General features: G+C 45.7%; 1 protein-coding gene across 1 annotated transcript in view; it reads right to left on the bottom strand.

Moving 5' to 3' along the window:
* Positions 1-21,504, bottom strand: part of LOC144775607 (dimethylaniline monooxygenase [N-oxide-forming] 2-like) — a 283,147-nt gene that overhangs the window by 64,121 nt on the left and 197,522 nt on the right. The window contains exons 7-8 of the mRNA XM_078659238.1: positions 20,707-21,059; positions 18,539-18,611 (exon numbers count right to left, since the gene is read on the bottom strand). Coding sequence (XP_078515364.1) covers positions 18,539-18,611; positions 20,707-21,059 — 426 coding nt within the window. The remainder of the gene's footprint in view (positions 1-18,538; positions 18,612-20,706; positions 21,060-21,504) is intronic.

The raw sequence follows: 21,504 nt of genomic DNA on the forward strand, positions 1-21,504 counted from the left end.
TGTTGGTAGTGCAGTAAGTAGTATTAATATTTTTAAGTTGAAGGTTTTTCAACTAAGTGATATCTTTCAGCACAATACTACTTAAAGCAGTAAGGAATCCCAATAAATAAACTAGACTGCATTTGGAAAATGTTAGATTTACTTCAAGTACACCTGAAGAACCATTTATAGTCACATGCTAATAAAAACCTATAAACACATACATTCGAGTCCAGCAATGACACTCAACATCCTTTGATTCTGGGCAAATCACTCAATCTTCCCGTGCCTAACAAAAATGAATGTGTCCTCATGTAACGCAACTGGTGCTCATGTAAGGCGCTCTGATACCTGATTTCGGATCTAGTTCGCGCTATACAAAACTTTGAGAAAAAAAAATACATCTTAAATCTATTTAGGTTTTCTTTGCATGCTCCCTGGTTCACAAAATTATCTGGCCCAGCAAGCCAAACAAAAGACAGCTTATTATGCACCCCATGGAATAACCGTGGGCGAGAGTGTTGGGAGATTTGCCTACTCCACATTCCGGGGAGAACGCGGTGTAGGCAAGTCTTGGCACACTCGCACAAGAAATGCATGGGGCGAGCGCATGCGCAGTTCCATCAAGCAATAACCATATGGCGAGGAAGAGGAGGAGGGGAGCCCGGGGACGCATTGGAAAACAGGTAGGTGGTATTTTGACTGTTTAAAAATTATTTGTAAGTTATATCTTAATAGGGGGTGGAGGCGTGCGGCGTAGCGGAGCTCCACAGAGTTTGTTTCCAACTCCGTAGCCCTCCGCGTAGCCCCGCTACGCACACTACTCCCAGGGTTACTATGGAACAAAATGAAAAATGTACCTAGCCACACAAACTACTATCTGGCTGACATGATCTTAATTTTTGGAACAATACCAATGATTGCCACTCATTCCCTTCGGCCTTCATATGAATGAATGAGGAAGATTCATAGAGTGCACAGCTACTCAGAAGAGAGTCCCAGGACTAGAGGTAGAGGCAGTTAAGTAGAGTATGTATTTTTTAAGTTAGAAGGCATTTAAACTTAGTGATATCTGTCACAATGGTACTTTCACTAAATTTAAAAAACTTTTGTGAACCTACTGCAGTACATGGCCGGAAACGTATTTAAAAGTATATACGAAAATATAAATAAATTCCCCTACCTATTACCACTTTAACAAAGTGGTAATAAAATAGGTAGCTACTACTTAGCTATGTCTAAGGCTCTAACGCTGAACACAGCCAAAGTGTAGTGAAAACAATATGGCTGCCTTTTCATTCGCTAAAAACAGTCATTACCCAAATATATATGGGCTTGTCATCGGCATGTACCACAATATACTGCAAAGTTAGAAGGGTATACCATTGCCCCAAATATAACCAAGGCCTGGCTGTATATTTGGGTTGTGGTCCCCCTGCATCAGTCATGGTGTTGCATGGGCAATGTAAAACTTAAGTAAGATTTACAAAGGAACCCAAGGTCATCATGCGTGGCCGTGTGTTGATTGGTAAATCTGGAGAAATACAAGGCAGTGCTGTTTGCTGTTTTGTGTTACTCTGCACACCATAATCTACTTTACTGCCAAATTTTATGTCAAGACCTGTGGCTCCTATTATGCTTCTGTAATCTTGTTTTATTTATATAGCAGCAGTCAAGAACATTGTAACTACCAATCCCAAGAGGCTAAGCAACAGACTAGCCAATGGGAACAAAAAATGTAACCATCGTAAATACCAATAGTGCACCAGTAACATGTATAATCTCGAAGTCAAGATAAGAACTTTATTTATGCTTATTATGACATTTTACATATGGTAATATACTGTTTCAGCTTATGTGAGATTCATCATTCATTGACCTTTTTCTTTCAATACCTTTCTAGAGGCACGCACGCGCTCAGCGGCCGTCTTTCAGGGCACGCTGTGCTGCACTTTGCCTCACAGAAACTCCAGCATCCACCATTTTCTCACTCCTCTTTGTACCACTTACCGCTCTGTGTGGCGCTACAGTCGCGGCTTTCCTGATAGTTTTGTTGCAGCAACTGAGGTATTTCTTGGGCCCTCCTCTTCAGCTAGTCTATTCTATTTAGATTCCGGTATCAGTTGCGACGTCAGCAAATGGGAGAGGTTTTCAGGCCTGCCTTCCCTCACCTATATTGGCGCCTTGCTTATGGTGTACATGCCTTAGGAGTGTTTTGGGTTCTTGTCTCCACCTACTCTGATTTCCTTTTAGTTTAACCCTTTTTCTGCCTGAACTTGGCTGCTTGTTTTTGCCCATTTTGTGGGGGAAAGCAGAAAGCACAAAACACTGTCTTTACCTGTAAAAAAAAAAAAACAAGCATCCATCCCCATCCCTGAAGTTGCACTTTTGAACAGTGAGGTCTCCTCACACTGGACAGAGGACGTCGTTCCTCCCACATTTCCAATGAAGGAGGGGGATACCAAATCCCATTCTAAGTGAAAAAGTTAATCTATACTCTCCCCAACAAATAGTGATTTCCAATATATTGGATACTGATGATGACATGGGGGACCGAGAGGCAATACTGATACATTTGGGCTCAATAATCCTTCTTCTACTTCCCCTCTGAAAAGTCCAAACCTCTTCCTTCCATCTCTGATTCTTACTGACCTAAATGATTCTGGACTCAGAGTGAACTCCTATGTTCGATCCAACCCTCATTCACCTTCCAAACTCATTGGAATGGTTTCCCTCTGTCCATGTAGGGGGCTATATATCTTCCAGACTATGTCTTCACCTGGACAAGCAAACTAGAGCTAAATTAAAATCAGAATGCCCCACGCCTTCTCTTCCCTCCAATGTTACTGCCACTCCAACAATAGATCAGTCGTTACTTACTTTCTTTTAAAAAATGTGTAAAGTTCCCGGAAAGGGAGTCAATTGCCAAGACAGGTTACTGGACTCGGTGGATCCTTTGGCTGGCATTTTTTATATGACGGCCGCTGCCAGATAGAGAGGATCTGGAGGATGTCAAGATTTCCCAATGTGAATTTAGAGAGCCTTTTGCTTGCTCAGCAATGCTAATTCCGCTAAAATCATCTGAACAAAGGAAAAGCCTTCTATTAACGTTGGGTCCTAAACTAGCAAATCTGATGGCTCTTGACCCAGGCATCAAGGCAGACGGTCTTCTGTTTGGGGACTCATTTTTCAAAAACCTTAGCAGATTTGTAACCACTTTTAAATCTATTAATAAAGCCCAACAGTCTCTGGAAAAATAATTTTCCCAGTGTATTTTTGCGCGGGCCTGTAGAGGCAGGAGTCGCTTTACCAGTCGTTCCTACCATAACCAGGGAACTAGAGGCTCCTTCGATTCATATTACAACTACCAACACTTCAAACTGCAATCAATAAGGTGAGTCTTATTCTGGCCCTTCTCCTCCTGTAGGAGGTCATCTTCAGTATTTTCTTTCAAAATGTGAAACAATAACTGCAGATCCTCGGGTTTTAAATACAATACAAGGTTATCTTATAGAGCTTTACACAACACCGTTCAAAGTGTTTTCCCTCCTCCTCCAAAGTCCTAATCAGACATGTCCAATCTAATTTCTCTAGAAATTCAGTCACTATCGAGCCCACAGGCCATTCAGATTTCCTTCAGGGTTTTTCAGTTCCCTGCTTTTAAACCAGAAGAAAAACAAAAAGATGAGACAATTTATCAACCTCAAACTCTTCAGCCAGTTTGTAGTTTACCATCAGAGCACGATGGAAACTATCATTCACCTCAGAGACTCTCTGCTTCAACACAACTGGATGGTGAGACTAGACTTGCTAGGGGCTTATCTCACAATCCCCATTCACCTTTCTCACATAAAATGTATTCAATATCAACGGTAGGGACAAAGTTACCAATTTTCTTCCCTTCCTTTCGGTCTTTCTTCTGCACCATGGTGCTTAACAAAAGTAATGAACCAGTAGTTATGAGTCAAAATATTCAGATTCTCTGTTATAATCTTCATCTCACTTCGCTGCAGTCAGAGTTTAGCACTACAGGGCATGTTTGCACACACGTCACCTCAGGCCCCGCCCCCTCCCTTCACCACTGTGCAAACGCGCCAGTGGCACGTTTTAAGTTAGGGGATTAAGTCCCCTTGAATCCTGAGGGCCCCTGGGGTGCAACTAGCCCACCAGGTACCGCCATTAAGCACCACAGAGCTGCGTTGCAGAGAGGTGTAAAAAGGGGCGTGGCCTCTGAACACCTCTCTGCAACGCAGCCCCCTGGCACATACTGGAGGTTCCTGGTGGGCTAGTTTGCCCCGAGGGACCCCCAGTATTCTAGGGGAATTAGTTCCCCATCTGGAAATGCGCCAGGGGGGGCGTTCGCAGAGTGCTGCAAGGAGGGGCGATGCCAGTCTTTTCAGAAGGGGGGCTGTGTAGGGGCAGAGTGCTGCAGGGAGTTGGCGGGCCCTCTGGCGCGATGCCGCTCTTTTATTTGTTTTTTTAAGAAGGGGGCGGTGTGGCCCCCCTTCCTTTCCTATTTTATTGGCCCTGGGGACCCCATACCCCCGGGCCTGACCCCTATTTTCTTTTTTTTATTAAATTTTATTATTGGAGGGGGGCTGCGTGGCTCCCCTCCTCAGACTATATATGGCCCCGGGGACCCCATCCCCCGGGGCCGGCCTTTCTGTATTTCTTTTTTTTTTAACCTTTTTTTCTAAAGGGGGAGGGGGCTGCGTGGCCCCCCTCCCGGCCCACTTATGGCCCCGGGGACACCATCCCCCAATACCGGCCCTATCCGTTGGGGACCGTGGACGGTCCCCAATCCCCTCACGGTCCCGCCGGCTCCCCGCATCTTGGGGGAGCCTGCATCGCTTTTCCACATGCGGAGCTGCTAACATGCAGCTCCCCATGTGGAAAAGCAATCTGCTTTGCTTCATTGAAGTGAGAGCAGGTTTCCCTCCTCTTGCTTCAATGAAGCAAAGCAGTTGCAATGACAGGGTGGGAGCCGGAAGGCTCCCGCCCTGTCATTGCAAACAGCAGTGTCCCGGGGGTGGGCACCCTGGGACACTACAGGAGCCGCCCCTGGGGGGTGGTGGTCCCCAGGGCCATCACTGGCTTCATGAGGGGGGCCACGCTGCCCCCCTCACAACCAATACACAGCCAAGGGGGTGGTGGTCCCCGGAGCTCGGGGGTCCGTTACGGACCCCAAATTAGAATATTAGTGCCCAAGGGAGGTGGCAGTCCCCAGGGCTTAGGGGGGCCTTAGTGGCCCCCCCCCACAGACTAATAAAGATGCCCCGGGGTGGTGGTCCCCGGGGCTGCAAGGGACCATGTGCCCCGGCAAATCTTTTTGGAAAGCCCCGGGGGGTCGGGGTCCCTAGGGCAGTGTGGGGGAGATTGGGCCCCCCAACACATTTTCTAACTGCCCCCGGGACCTGGCCCCGTGGCACATTTTAAGTTGGGGGAATAACTGCCCTTGAATACTGAGGGTCCCTGGGGTGCAACTAGCCCACCAGCTACCTCCATTAAGCGCCACAGAGCTGCGTTGCAGAGAGGTGTAAAAAGGGGCGTGGTCTCAGAACACCTCTCTGCAACGCAGCCCCCTGGCACATACTGGAGGTTCCTGGTGGGCTAGTTTGCCCCGAGGGACCCCCAGTATTCTAGGGGAATTAGTTCCCCATCTGGAAATGCGCCAGGGGGGGCGTTCGCAGAGTGCTGCAAGGAGGGGCGATGCCAGTCTTTTCAGAAGGGGGGCTGTGTAGCCTCCCTTTTTTTCCCAACTTATTGGCACTGGGGACCCCATCCCCCAGGGCCTGCCCCCTAATTTTTTTTTTTTCATGAAAATAGTCGGGAAGGTGGCCGCGTGGCCCTCCTCCCGAGGCCATATTCTGCCCGGGGGACCCCATACCCCCGGGGCATGGCTCACTGTTTTTTTTTTGGGAGGGGGTCTGCCTTGCCCCCCTCATTAGGCCACTAATAGCCCTGGCGACCCCATCATCCAGGGCTGGCCCTCTCCGGTTGGGGACCGTAGGGGCGTCCCCAATCCCCCCAACGGTCCCGGTGGCTCCCTGCCTCCTGCGGGAGCCGGCATTGCTTTTCCACATGGGGAGCTGCTAAGATGCAGCTCCCCCTGAGGAAAAGCAATTTGCTTTGGTATTTGGAAGAGAGAGCAGGCTTCCTGCTCTCTCTTCCAAATACCAAAGCAGTTTGCTATGGCTCCCGCCCTCACACTACAGTACCTCAAACCTACAAACCTCCCGCAAACTACAGGCTGGGCACCCCGGGACACTGCAGGAGCCGGTGCGGTCCCATGGCCATAACAGGGCTCCAGGAAGGGGGCCGCGCGGCACCCCTACCAACATTTCGAAAGTCCCGGGGAGGTGGTAGTCCCCGGGGCTGGGGGGGTCTGTCACGGACACCCCAATTATAATATTTAGAGCCCCAGGGAGGTGGCGGTCCCCGCGGCATTTGGGGGGACTGGAGCCCCCCCACACAGGTTACTTTCTTTTTATTATAAAAACACACAAACCCCAGGGTGGCGGTTCTCGGGGCTTGGGGGGGCCTTTGAGCCCCCCACCCATTTATTTTGAAAGCCCCGGGGGGTGGCGGTCCCCGGCCTGGTGGGCTGTGAGCCCCTTGCACATATTTTTATAAAGCCCCGGGGTGGCGGTCCCCAGGGCTGGGGGCACCTTTGGGCCCCCCATCCCAATACTAACTGTGCCCCGGGATTTGGCCCCTGGGGGCTGAATATTACCGAAGCGCAGGAGTCCACGCTTCGTTCTATTTTTTTCTCGGCAGGATCAGCGCACCCTGCGCGGATTTTGCCGATTTAAAACAAAAAAAAAATCATTTTTTGGGCCCCTTTTTGCATTTTGTGCACTTGTTACACTCTTTTCCTGTGCCTTGGTTCTACCGAGGCACAAGATGGCTCCCAAGACTTCCTGGTTTGGAGTGTTGACATCCAATTAACATGAATCTCGTGACTTAGAGGGTCCGCGCAGGGTGCGCACAGGGTGTACGGATCCACCGCAGCCATAGATATCACTAACTTTATTCCTTAATTTCTCAAAAACTACTGAATGGAATTTCACCATTTTTAAAAAGGTCGCTTTCTGAGCCAAGCAGTACCTTTGTGCCAAATTTGGTTTAATTCCGTTCAGCAGTTTTTGCTATAACAGTGGCTAAAGTTTCCGAAGGGGAAAATGATTTTTACACCAGTATAGTTTGAATTTCCCATGAACTACAGAACGGATTTATACCATTTAAAGAAAAGGGCGCTTTCTGAACCAAGGGCTACCTTTTTGCAAAATTTGGTTGAATTCTGTTCAGCAGTTCGGGCTGTAGCCATGTCTAAAATTTCCTACGGGAAATAACATAGGGGAAAACATGTTTTGGGAACCCCCTTTTTTCTCGGCCCCGCTTGACGAATCGCCCCGAAATTTTCAAGATAGGAGCGGACCGGAGCGGGCCATAAGTTTTGAAAATTTTGCGAAGATTCGTCAATCGGCGCCAGAGATATTGGGAACAGAATGATGCGGATTTCCTATGGAAAATAGGCCCTAACTATAACTACCTACTTGCGACCGCCAGTAGGGAATATAGGGTGTAGGGTAGGGTATATGCGACCGGCACAAGAACAGGCCATGCAAGCGGCTGCTGTCAGGAGGCAGCCTGTGACTTCACGGGGGGGTAGTGCTCACTGCAGTTGCTCTCCACGGCCCGGCCTGAACTGTGATAGTGGCTTGGGCGTTGGGGGTCTGAGGAAATCTTTCACACGCAACATACGGACGGCACCCGCCACTACATGGCCCCCCCTCACAAGGCATTTCAAGCGCGCATTTGAAGCGCATCACTTACCCTGTTACGTTGACATTTTCCTGCTGCATGCTGGTTACTGTGGTCCCATACTGGAGCACAGCTGCCATGACTTAACAGGGTCAGCTGCTCCCTTACTTATGGGAGGGCCTACGAACTGCTTGAGGAGGGAGAAGGTACAATCCGGTGCCGTAAGGCGTCTGAGGAAGGCTAATGTAGCTGAAATGCATCACGCATCGCCACAAAGTGAGAATTAAAGATTTCTGACGGATTCCCCTAGTGTCCTTGGTCTACTTTCATCCAAGTGGTCTTTCTTCGCATTTTTACGTGCCTGCCAGGAGCACGTTTCAAGGACCCGTCCAGCAAAGAGTCTCGGGTTTCAGCTGGCAACAAACTCTGTTTTTATCAAGGAATTGATTACCCCGAGACCGCCACGAGAACAGGCCATGCAAGCGGCTGCTGTCAGGAGGCAGCCTGTGACTTCACGGGGGGTAGTGCTCACTGCAGATGCTCTCCACGGCCCGGCCTGAACTGTGATTGTGGCTTGGGCGTTGGGGGTCTGAGGAAATCTTTCACACGCAACATACGGACGGCACCCGCCACTACATGGCCCCCCCCTCACAAGGCATTTCAAGAGCGCATTTGAAGCGCATCACTTACCCTGTTACGTTGACATTTTCCTGCTGCATGCTGGTTACTGTGGTCCCATACTGGAGCACAGCTGCCATGACTTAACAGGGTCAGCTGCTCCCTTACTTATGGGAGGGCCTACGAACAGCTTGAGGAGGGAGAAGGTACAATCCGGTGGTGTAAGGCGTCTGAGGAAGGCTAATGTAGCTGAAATGCATCACGCAGCGCCACAAAGTGAGAATTAAAGATTTCTGACGGATTCCCCTAGTGTCCTTAGTCTACTTTCATCCAAGTGGTCTTTCTTCGCATTTTTACGTGCCTGCCAGGAGCACGTTTCAAGGACCCGTCCAGCAAAGAGTCTCGGGTTTCAGCTGGCAACGAACTCTGTTTTTATCAAGGAATTGATTACCCCGAGACCGCCACGAGAACAGGCCATGCAAGCGGCTGCTGTCAGGAGGCAGCCTGTGACTTCACGGGGGGGTAGTGCTCACTGCAGTTGCTCTCCATGGCCCGGCCTGAACTGTGATTGTGGCTTGGATGTTGGGGGTCTGAGGAAATCTTTCACACGCAACATACGGACGGCACCCGCCACTACATGGCCCTCCCTCACAAGGCATTTCAAGCGCGCATTTGAATCGCATCACTTACCCTGTTACGTTGACATTTTCCTGCTGCATGCTGGTTACTGTGGTCCCATACTGGAGCACAGCTGCCATGAATTAACAGGGTCAGCTGCTCCCTTACTTATGGGACGGCCTACGAACTGTTTGAGGAGGGAGAAGGTACAATCCGGTGGCGTAAGGCGTCTGAGGAAGGCTAATGTAGCTGAAATGCATCACGCAGCGCCACAAAGTGAGAATTAAAGATTTCTGACGGATTCCCCATGTGTCCTTGGTCTACTTTCATCCAAGTGGTCTTTCTTCATATATATATATATATATATATATATATATATGTGTTATGTTGGGTATTTATATGAGCGCACATTCACCAGCAGGTCTCTTGGCGCTAAAGTCTGAGAAGGGATGGATCAGGCCTGAGACAGTCTAGTAGTAAGCTAGTGTAAACCGGCAGGTCTTGAGCTGTTTCCTAAACCGCATATAATCTTCCTCAAGTCTCAACGAGGTCGGCAGTGAGTTCCAGAACTTCGGGCCCAAAAAAGAGAACCGAGTCCCACCAGTGCGTTTGCGTCTGAATCTAGGCACTACCAAAAGGTTCAGGTGCAAAGATCTCAGAGCGTGCTGGGGTAGGTCATTGCTGACTCTCGAGGAGATAAAACTGGGACCAGTTCCCTGAATAGATCTGAAAAGAATACAGTCTGCTTTAAAGATAGCTCACTGCTCCACTGGGAGCCAGTGGAGATCTTTCAATAGCGGGCTAATGCGGCATTGTCTGTCCTTCTGATAGATGATTCTTGCTGCTTGATTCTGAATCATCTGTAAACGGTGTTTCTGGTTTTGTGGAAGGCCAAAGTACAGTGCTTTGCCATAATCGATTTTGGACAGAATCAAGGCAACAACAATTTGAATGCTGGATTCTTTGCTGAATAATCTCCTGATCTTACGCAGTTTTCTAAGTTGGATGAAGCAAGCAAAGGTGACTGAGCTGATCTGAGGGCTCAAAGAGAGATCTGAGTCAATTTGAATGCCCAGAATCTTAATCACTGGTTTAGGGAGTGGTGCCACATCGAGCTCCGAGGGCCAATGAGGTGTCCAGTCTAAAAGTTTATTTCTAGGAACAATTATTTCAGTTTTCTCTGAATTCAGTTTTAATTGGTTATTATTCATCCAATTTTTGATGAAGACCATGGAGTTCCTAACAAAGTCCTCTGATGCAGTTGAATCCTTGATGGAAAAAATTAGCTGCATATCATCAGCATAATTGTATACCCTAACCCCCTTCTGTCGGAGGCTACAGGTAAGTCGGTGATAATACACACTAAAAAGGATCGGAGAAAGAGAAGAACCTTGCAGAACACCACACTTCATATCTATAGTGCTGGATTTTTAGGGGGAGAGCCACACTGATTGCTTACGGCCCTCTAAAAATGATCTGAACCACTCCAGAGCAGAGCCCCTCAAGCCTGCTGCGGCAATGCGATCCAACAAAATATTGTGGTTTACGGTGTCAAAAGCCGCAGACAGGTCTAGGAGTATCAGCGTCTGAGTGCAGTCTACGTCCACCTGCCCTTTTTGATCATCTATGACAGAAAGAATGACAGATTCAGTGGAATGTAATGGACGGAAACCTGCCTGATGAGTGTCCAGAAAGTTGGTGGCTTCTTAAAAAGAGCTGAGGCAGCTGGCTATGTGTGTTTCCAATAGTTTAGCCACAAAAGGGAGAAGAGATATGGGTCTGTAATTCTCCAGCTTATGGGCATCCATACCTTGCTTTTTCTGCAGTGGAATAACCACTGCTTCCTTGAAGACAGACGGTACCATACCTTGGGAAAGGGAACGGTTAAGGAATTCTCAAATAGTGTCTGAAAAAGCTATATATATATAAATCGAGCTGAAAGCACCCAAGTCTGTGTGCCGCATCATTGGAGTAAAATTTAAAAAAAAAATATATATATATATATATATATATATATATATATATATATATATATATATATATATATATATATATATTCCAACAAAGTTTGCTCGCGCAATGAGGACACCCACACCTCGATTCTTTTTGCCTTTTATTGTTCAAGACAGCAGCAGCATGCAGGAATGGGCCGTTGAAAGCAATTCATTGCGCCTTTTCGCCATACGCGTTTCGGAAATGTTCCTTGTTCACTGGCTCGGCATACTGGTGAGAAAGAAAGCGGCACATTAGATTCACTCAAATGTTCATTTAAAGCCATAGTGGACAACAAAATATTTGCTTTGCATCCTGGTTCTTGTAGTGCAGGTAAGTGTTATTTCCCTTTAGTAGGGGCCGCTTTTACTTCTCCTCCATATGTATTTTCCCGTTGGGTTGCTGCCAAGGACACAATCCGCCTGTTGCTTCCCTTGCGCTGAATTGTACAGGTTCGTGGTTCCCAATATCGCGCCCTTTCAACCAAGCGCTGGGATCAGCTAGGATAGCCGAGGGGTAGTCCTCGTGACCAGAGCAGGCCACATAATATTCCAACAAAGTTTGCTCGGGCACCGTCTGTCTTCAAGGAAGCAGTGGTTATTCCACTGCAGAAAAAGCAAGGTATGGATGCCCATAAGCTGGAGAATTACAGACCCATATCTCTTCTCCCTTTTGTGGCTAAACTATTGGAAACACACATAGCCAGCTGCCTCAGCTCTTTTTAAGAAGCCACCAACTTTCTGGACACTCATCAGGCAGGTTTCCGTCCATTACATTCCACTGAATCTGTCATTCTTTCTGTCATAGATGATCAAAAAGGGCAGGTGGACGTAGACTGCACTCAGACGCTGATACTCCTAGACCTGTCTGCGGCTTTTGACACCGTAAACCACAATATTTTGTTGGATCGCATTGCCGCAGCAGGCTTGAGGGGCTCTGCTCTGGAGTGGTTCAGATCATTTTTAGAGGGCCGTAAGCAATCAGTGTGGCTCTCCCCCTAAAAATCGCACCGCTTGTGAACTTTTACAGGACTGCGAGGTTGGAACTTCATCAGCCTGCCAGCACGGACGATTCAAAAACGGAGCCAGGAATACAGCCCTGCAGCCCACTGGAGGGCTTAAAACATTGAAAGAAAAACGGGAGTAAATATGTGGCATGAACTACGGACCCTACTGAGAGGGTTAATTAGGACTTCAATACCCGGCATTCAGCTCACTGGAGAGCGTGATGCCATAAGGGACAAGGATTTTGATGTTCCAGTCCGGGCTTGCCATCTCCCCTTCCCATGATTAAGGTGCAGGCGCACCGAAACGCGTCGGGACACACACTAGGCGGGGCTGTCTTTGTGGCTCATCCTAATAAAGTTTGTGAAAACTATCGCCCGTGGAGTAGCGTCTCTGTAGTACTGGGGCACCTGGAGGAATGAATACACGCGGCAGGCTCCAAGCCGCGAGAGATGCACCGCTTGTGAACTTTTACAGGACTGCGAGGTTGGAACTTCATCAGCCTGCCAGCACGGACGATTCAAAAACGGAGCCAGGAATACAGCCCTGCAGCCCACTGGAGGGCTTAAAACATTGAAAGAAAAACGGGAGTAAATATGTGGCATGAACTACGGACCCTACTGAGAGGGTTAATTAGGACTTCAATACCCGGCATTCAGCTCACTGGAGAGCGTGATGCCATAAGGGACAAGGATTTTGATGTTCCAGTCCGGGCTTGCCATCTCCCCTTCCCATGATTAAGGTGCAGGCGCACCGAAACGCGTCGGGACACACACTAGGCGGGGCTGTCTTTGTGGCTCATCCTAATAAAGTTTGTGAAAACTATCGCCCGTGGAGTAGCGTCTCTGTAGTACTGGGGCACCTGGAGGAATATATATATATATATATATATATATATATATATATATGAACAACACAGGCTCCGGTCATGAAAGAAGCCGTCTCGCAGGGCGGTCCGTGATCAGGGCACCGGCAGCCCTGTACAATATCGTATCACAGCGCTTCCCCACTTAGGAAGAATTATCACGGACACCTCGCATGGATTTGCAGGTAATTTATTCAAGTATCAGACTGCACCGCAACGCGTTTCACCTTTCGTGATCAAGCCGAAAGGTGAAACGCGTTGCGGTGCAGTCTGATACTTGAACAAATTACCTGCAAATCCATGCGAGGTGTCCGTGATAATTCTTCCTAAGTGGGGAAGCGCTGTGATACGATTATATATATATATATATATATATATATATATATATATATATATATATATATATATATCAAGTCAAGTCAAGTCAAGACAAGGAAAGCTTTATTCAGCTGTTTTTCAACAATCATAAAAGCACTTAAAAATAGACTATTTTTACATTGAATTACATAAATTAAAAACAAGAACAGTAAACAAAGACTATTTTGACATTCAAAATACACATACGTTTCTAAGATAAAAACCATCTAAACAGAGAAAGGGTTTCCCATACAATTAGAGTTCACCAGTAATAAAACTTTTTCTGAGTGAAGGGCTCATTTCAAAAACATAGCTAGCCTCCATGCGATATGTTCATTCTCCAGAAACTGAAGTTTAATTAATGCAGGGCGACATTGCCTCAACCCTTGTGATTTTAAAAGTGGAATTAACCACGATTTCCTTAGCTCTGAATAAAATTTAGAAAAAAAGACTAAAGGAACAGTGGATTGGGGAGAATGATTGTCACAGGGACATAACTGTAGCAATCGAGACTAATCATTCATTTTATGAAAGGGCCTGATCAATAACAATCTGTCAAAAACACCAGGTACAAACCTCAAATATGGCTCCATTCCTAAGGTAGTTGATATTAACTGCTGTTGATTAATACTGGGCTTTGAAAGTTCCCCTGACGATCTTACTGTGTCCAGCAACCGGAGACCCTTCTTTTTAGGGCCTTTCTAGAGATTGCCTGCATGGACCTTGGGTGGGTAAAATATTCTAAATTACCTAAATCGTTCACACACACACACACACACATATATATATATATATATAAATATATATATATATATATATATATATATATATATATATATATATATATATATATCAAAAAAGAAACACGCGCTGCTTCTGCAATGCTATACGGACCGGAGCAGGCCATACGTTTTGAAAATTTTGCTTAGATTCGTCAATCGGCGCCAAAGAAATTGGGAACAGAATGTTGCGGATTTCCTATGGAAAATAGGTCCTAACTATAACTACCTACTGGCGACCGCCAGTAGGTTATATATATATATATATATCTATATATATCTATATCTATATATATATATCTATATATATATATATATATATATATATATATATAACCTACATATATATATTTTCACGGAACTTCGTTGCCTGCTCTCCTGTCTTTTAGGAACACAACGAAACCGGACCCATTCAGGTAGTTTGCGAAGTTTTTTATTATTCGTGCAACACCTTCGCCGCCATGACGCGTTTCGGGCCCTCGAGCCCTTGATCACATGACGTAGGTTAGAAAATACCACCACCTTTTAAAATGCAAGCATGAGTCATCTGACCACAGGGCCTAAGAACATAAACAACAGACTACTGCCTGATTCCAAATATGAGTACAAAAAGGAGTAAAACATCTCTTTTGCGCAAATAATATTGCCTTTAAAAAGTTAAAAACTCCTCCCCAAAAAATCCATAATAGGAAAAACCATATTTACACAACCCCTTTGATATTGTTACTCATGTTATACTTATCAATATCCATTCATATTGCCATACACCTTAATTCTGTGTGCAAATATTCGCAAATGAATAAATAGAATAAAATCACAATAAATATATGAGCATACATATATACATGTCTTAATATACACCATTCATATTGTGTTTCCACTAATGTGCAAATCTGCTGCTGTAAGTGCAAAATTGCATTTAAAAAAGTGCAAATGTGCTTTTAACGGTTGTAAATTTTGGGGTTGGAAGATGGCAGATCAAATGCAGCCCATGTGGGCTCTCCAAATGTATTTGAAGTCACTGCATTCCAACTGCCCTGTTACAGTGGTCACATACTTTTATCATGCCATATTGACAAAAACAAAGGAAAATCAAAAATGAATATTCCTATCACCACGTGTGTCCAATAGACAAATACCACTTCATTTTTACTTTTTTGTTGTTAAAAAACAACAATCTCATGTATTAATGACTCCCTTTCTCAGCATGGTGGCCTACTATCCACTGAAGTAAATACCCGGGGTTGTCTATATTCGCATTATCTGCCTGACTAGCTCATGTCACCCAACGTAATTTCTCATAGGTACGTATGCAAATCTTCAGTGGTATTTAAGCCGTTCGGTGTCTTGGAGTTTAGTTCTATGATGTATTTAGTCTCCAATAGTCTCAAACGGGTCTCCCTGTCTCCCCCTCTTTGGAGTGGTGGGACCATATACGTTTGCATAGTAGTTGAGGCTCCCAAGATCCCCTGCGTGGTGGGAGTTGATATGCCTCGCCACAGGGTAAGCTTCATCATGATTACTGATCGCCCGTATGTGCTGGAGTATGCGTTTGTGAACCTGCAACTTGGTGCTACCCACATATTGCAGGCCACACACACACTCCAGCACATAGACGACGAACTCCGACTTACAAGTGATTTTCTTGGTAATGGGTTTCGGTATCTCACTAAATGGGGTAATGTAGGTTGTTTTGTTCTTGCCCATTTTACATGCCTTACATATGGCACATCTAATGAACCCCTTGCTAGTTTGAAGCCAGTCTTTACCGCTAACATCCTCTGGACTGCTCTTGACCAACATATCACTCATAGATCGTGCACGGCTGAATGTAATTGCCGGCTTATCTGGTAGAGTTCTTCCAATAACGGGGTCCCCCTTGACTACATGCCAGTTCCTCCTAATGATGTTCTGCAATTGTTTGTGTTGCCGGCTGTATGTTGTAATTAGCCTGGGCTGTTCCGGTTCTCCATCCCCCCTACTAAGGGTTTCCCCCACCTCCTCTTCTTGGTTTGGGTGACGGGAATATTGGGGTGCCTTAGAAATGGCTTTGTTGACCACTGATATTGCATATCCCCTTTCCAGAAATCTTTCTTTGCTGCTATTCTGGGCCTGGATACAAGTCTCGTCTGTGCTACAGATCCTCCTGATCCTCAGCATCTCCCCATAGGGGATGCTTCGGATGAGGTGGGCTGGGTGGTGACTGGAGGCGTGCAGGACTGTATTTCCCGCTGTTGCCTTTCGATGTAATCTGGTCTCCATCCTGCCTCCCTTAATGTAGACCTCCACATCTAGAAAATTTACCACAGACCTGCTAATTTGACCGGTAAAGTTCAAATTCAAGTCGTTATTATTGATGTCTCAGATAAATTTTGCTGCATCCACTTCTGGCCCTCTCCAAATTATGAAGAGATCGTCAATAAACCTATACCAGGCTATGATGTTATTTGACATGATCCCCTCATAAGTGGTCCTGAGGACCTGCTCCTCCCACAGCCCCATGTGCAAGCACGCGTAGCTGGGAGAGAAGCAGGCCCCGTCGCCACTCATCTTAGCTGCTGAAATACCTGATTTTGAAAGAGGAAATAGTTATTGGTAAGGCAAGCTTGGATCATTTCATATATATATATAGTGAGTGGGGGAAGCAATGGGGAGTGGGTTAAGAGAGCAGAAAAGCAGAACACAAGGGAGAGCAACACAGCGGGTGGAGTAAAGTACACAAGCTAGGAAGTAACATGGAGCGTAGGAAAGCGAGGGAGTTTAGTGAGAGAGAAGCACATGAGAAGCAATTTGGAATACAAAAGAGACAAAATGTGGAGTGCTGGGGGCATGTATTCGATGAGAGGGGGAGAAGCACACAAGAGAGACAGTGGGAAAATACATGCACTTTCTGGAGTGCTTAAGCAAACGTTCCCTAAATAAGAGCACAAGAAGGATGGATGCCAGCCAATTGGAGAGATGGTAAAGAGGCTATACTCCAAAAAAGGGGCAAACACAAGATGGGCAAGCTGGGGCAAGGAAAGCCATTGATTAAGAAGCAAGAAAAGTATGTGAGAATAAATGTAAACCATGATAAGCAATGGACCCGTGTTAAGTCCTTGGTAGATCCACAATAGGCCCTTTGTAATCAGATTGCTTTTAATGTCTAATAGGCTCAGCTTAAAATGTATCTGATTATTTAACCGGAATCTTCATTACTCTGAGTCCTATGTTTTTCTTGTTGAAGTTCTTATTTAATTAGGTTTCTGCTTCTAGAGAGGCATCATTTACTTTGAATTCCCTTTCTAGTAAAAAGACTCACGCCATGTGTAAAACACCTTTATAGTCCTTGTCACTGGTGAAGTCCACCTTGGTACCTGTAAGTCTAATGCCTGTCCCACTTCCACAAACCTCATCTCATGGTTTGGCAACAAACTCATATGTACCGCAAAGCATAAACATTGTGGACATTAGCACAATGAATACCTTCCAAACCATTAATAAACCTGGAATGAAGTGTGAGAAACAGCTATACCAGCATATCCTACCTCCTCTCTACAGTAATAATATAATTTTGACAAAAACTGAAAAGAAGGCATATTGAGAGATAGCAACCCATTTAAAAATGGAACACAACAAAGAGCCAAAGCTGTACTTGTGTCATAGTGCGTGGAGTTTGTTGAGTGTTTCACACTCCGTTCAACGTGTGTGGAGTTTTTTCCTTACTCGCGCACGTTATGTTAGAGAGCGCAAGTGAGAAAATTCTTACTGCAAACCACCTCCCCACGATATTTCACAACGTGGGCGGTCGCAGATGGTTGATATCGCTCGCGTTGCAAAACCCTCTGTTCCATAAAGAAGCAATGCCCTCTTGTGCTGCGCGTGGTGTCATTCCTGCAGGGCAAACACCTGGCACTAAAACACAGCCCGAATGGCACAACATAACACACTCCACCACTTGTGGAACTTCGCATAGCGCAGCGTAGTTTTTTGGTCAGTTCGCGGATTTCCTCCACGAACTCCGCCCTAGAACTACAACAGGCAATATGTTGGAAAACCTCAGAAAGCCAGATTGCCAAAATATTTGAGAGAATCAGGGACGTCATTATGGGTAGTTATTAGAAGCAACTGCTGCCCCTCTGTTATTGTTGATTAATTTACCCACTCATCATTTACAAATAATTAAACCTTTACCTTTCACGGGTGTTACTAGTTGTTCTCGTAAGTCTTTTAATAACTGCAGTTTGTGAATGTGCTGCAGCTTTAAGGTCCCAAAAATAGAGTGTCACTCCATTTGATATCATTGGTTGTCAAAGGACGTGGCCTCACTTCTGTTTCTAAAGTGATTTTGATGAAATGACACCATCGGGAGGGGAGGGGCCAGCAGTCTGGCAGCTCAAAAGAAGGAGAGGTGGAGCAAATAAAATGCTGGCCAGCAGCAGAAGGTACTGCTCGAATGAGAGCAGCACTAGGGTTTCAAGGTGGCATCTGCGGATGGTGCTGGATCTATGTCTACTTCAATGAGGGTGCGAGGTGCCTGTGGGGCAAGGCAGCTTCTAGAAGGCAACTGGGGACGGACTTACCATTTTGCTCTCTTGTCTATCGACTTTCTGATGTAATGTTCCATGGCACTCTTCGAAGGCAAGTGGACCAACCCTGCAAGAGAAAGGCATTAACACCTTGAATGCTATGGGGATTTTTCCCCTGTGCTGGAAATTCATAAACATCGTTATTCATGACGAGCTGGGCTCGTCATCAGCGTAGCAGGAGGCTACTGCATGACGAGCCCAGCTCGTCATGAGCGTGGAAGGGGTTAAGTGGATAGTAGAGTGAAAACCCTGCAAGTCCAACTAAAAACGGTGTTTAGATCACGTTTCAACAGCTCCACAATCACCCAAGACAGCCTAGGATTGGAGAGCATAATTTTTCTAGGTACCTTTCTTCCCTAGAGTACTGCTTAATGTGTTCATGAACTGTGAACCGATCTGTCGAATGTCGGAGTTTCAGCACTCCATCCATCATCTCCTTGTGTTTGCTTTGTTCGCCCAAAGTAGGCAGGGTATGCCCAGACGTGGGTTCCTTGCTCACTTTGCCACTGGAAACAAGCTAGCCTGGCTGATGAGGGGTGTTACCCCTAAACTGGTCACAGGATGCTGGTTTCCGGTCCAGGGAGGACCTGGCCTGGCAGTTCAGGCTGGACTGTTCCCATGAGGCACAGGGTCATGACTGATTTGCATATGGCTTGGTCCAAACTGGGATGGCGAAGTGAGCTAAAGAATGATGATGAATTCAACCCAGATCAGTGACTAAGGTTGAGTGTTTGAAAAGTGTCAGTCCTCCGTCCATCATCTCCTTCTGTTTACCCAATTAGAAGTTAGCCCTTATTAAGTGTAATAAGGCAGCCCAGTGTTAGTCAAAGGGAGCGGCAGACATTACAACAGTGAAAAACAACTTTAGGAGTTTTCCTGTCAGGACATGTAATCCTTAACACACATGTCCTACTTTTTAAATATCATGCTCCCTGCCCTATGAGTGATTAGGGAAAGCCTTAGGGGTTAACTATAAGGATTAAAAAAGAAGGTTTTGGCCTGGCAAAAGGTTTATTTTGTCAGATAGAAATGACAGTTTAAAACTGCACTACAGGCTGTAGTGGCATGCCGGACATGTGTTTTACAGGCTCTGGGTGCATGTAGTACAAGTTATGAGAGACTTACAAGCAATTTAAATGCACCAAGCAGGTCTAGGCTAATTTTAATATGTTTAAGGTAGAGAACACAGGCACTTCAACACTGGTTAGCAAGAGTGAAGTGTGCAGATTTGAGATGCCAATAAAGAGATTTCAGCGAAGTATGGCAGTGAAGGCAAAAAAGTTTGGGGGAATGCCACGCCAAGTGAGTCAGGTCTAAAAGTATTAACTAAATAAAGTATGAATGCATAACATTTATTTTTTACTGTAGTCCGGGTCTAAAAGTGAAGAGATTTAAATGGGGTGAGGGCTACAACTGTGAGACTTACTGGTGCTTGCTACTACAAATGAACACCTTTGCTATGATCTGGGCTCTATATGCCATCTTGCTATACAGAGAAGCATAGTCGTTCACTTCTGACAACACTTTAGCCAGGAAAAGTATCAGCGCTGTGTGGTTGAGAGATCATTTTTATTCATATGAGAGTTAAAAGTATTACCTCTTGTACTTCAAAGACCTTCTGGGATATTTCCAGGATTCCAGAGGGTTAAGTACCCTCATATAGGGCAGCAGGAATTTAGTGACTTTTGAGGCCAGATCTCCATATTTCCCCAAGGAGGTGATCCTACATCTGCAGAACACTGCTATTCACTACCTTCAATCATCTAGCATTGAAGTCGGGCCTCGAGGAAGGACATGGGCTTTAAAAATAGGCTGATAATTAAAATATGTGTTATAAGCAGAAAAGCTTATTGTTGCCAATCAACAAATTGCCTTTATGTTCAGCAATATTAACCTTAAGGGAGTGTTAATGACATGGGGAGTGATTAGTATTGTGAGATAGTTGCCTCCAACCTGAGTCATGGGTCACAAACAAAAGGTCTGGGCCTTGAATAATGATGTTGGGCAAATATTGTTACATTACCACTGGCCTCCAAGGACACTAATGATATTAGTACAGTATCATTGGGGCTCAGTGGAGACCCCAGATCATGGTGCCAGTTCCCCTGCCATGTTCATCAGTCTTAGATAATGTGAGATGAGCAGAATCCTGCAAAACTCACCTTTAAAAACCCGAGTGGCCCACCGCGCCTGCATCTCAGCAGTTGGCAAGATGGCTCCAAGTGGACGTGTTAGGCCGATGAAAGCAAGGGTTGATTTTTCCAAGCTTGTTGCGAAGACGTTTTTATATAGAGAAAGCTTGCTGACATCGTCTTGGAGGTCTGTCTCCTGAAGGTACCCATATGAGACGATATAACCGGTTGCAAAGATGACCATGTCAACCTCTTCCCATGTGCCGTCTTCAAAAGAGACTGAGGCTTCACCAAACTCTGTCACGCAGGGCTTCACTCTCACTGCTCCTGAGAGAATAAGGCTGGGTAGGAGATCATTCACGATAGGCTCCCTCCTCGAAGACCTACCAAGGAATACAAAATAAACACATTTGAAAACATACTACTATTTCCTTTGACTTCCCAGATTACAGTTGAGTTTTTTTTAAATAAACTAGGTCTTTGTTATATTTTGAAAAAATGGACAGATCTCTTTTTGGGGCATCCAACAGCTGCATGAAAGGACATTTCCCTTTCATCAAACTTGCGCATGACTGCTCATAACCATCGCCCAAAGAGCGGTTATCATTGTCCCCCTCAACTGTTACCTCTGTAATGTTCCCTTGACCACTAAAGTCAGAACGTTGGGCCACACAGACTGTCAAACTGGCTGCATGGCAACAGGAAAACACTATGGAAAACGCTTTCGGAAATAAATGAACAAAAATAGTAAATATTAATCAGGATTTTGTGAACAGAAGAGTAACAGGAGTCCCTGCTCAACAACCTCTCTGGGAAAGGCTGGCCCAA

This window comes from Lissotriton helveticus, chromosome 1_1 (assembly GCF_964261635.1).
Source record: "Lissotriton helveticus chromosome 1_1, aLisHel1.1, whole genome shotgun sequence".
NCBI classification, from domain to species: domain Eukaryota; kingdom Metazoa; phylum Chordata; class Amphibia; order Caudata; family Salamandridae; genus Lissotriton; species Lissotriton helveticus.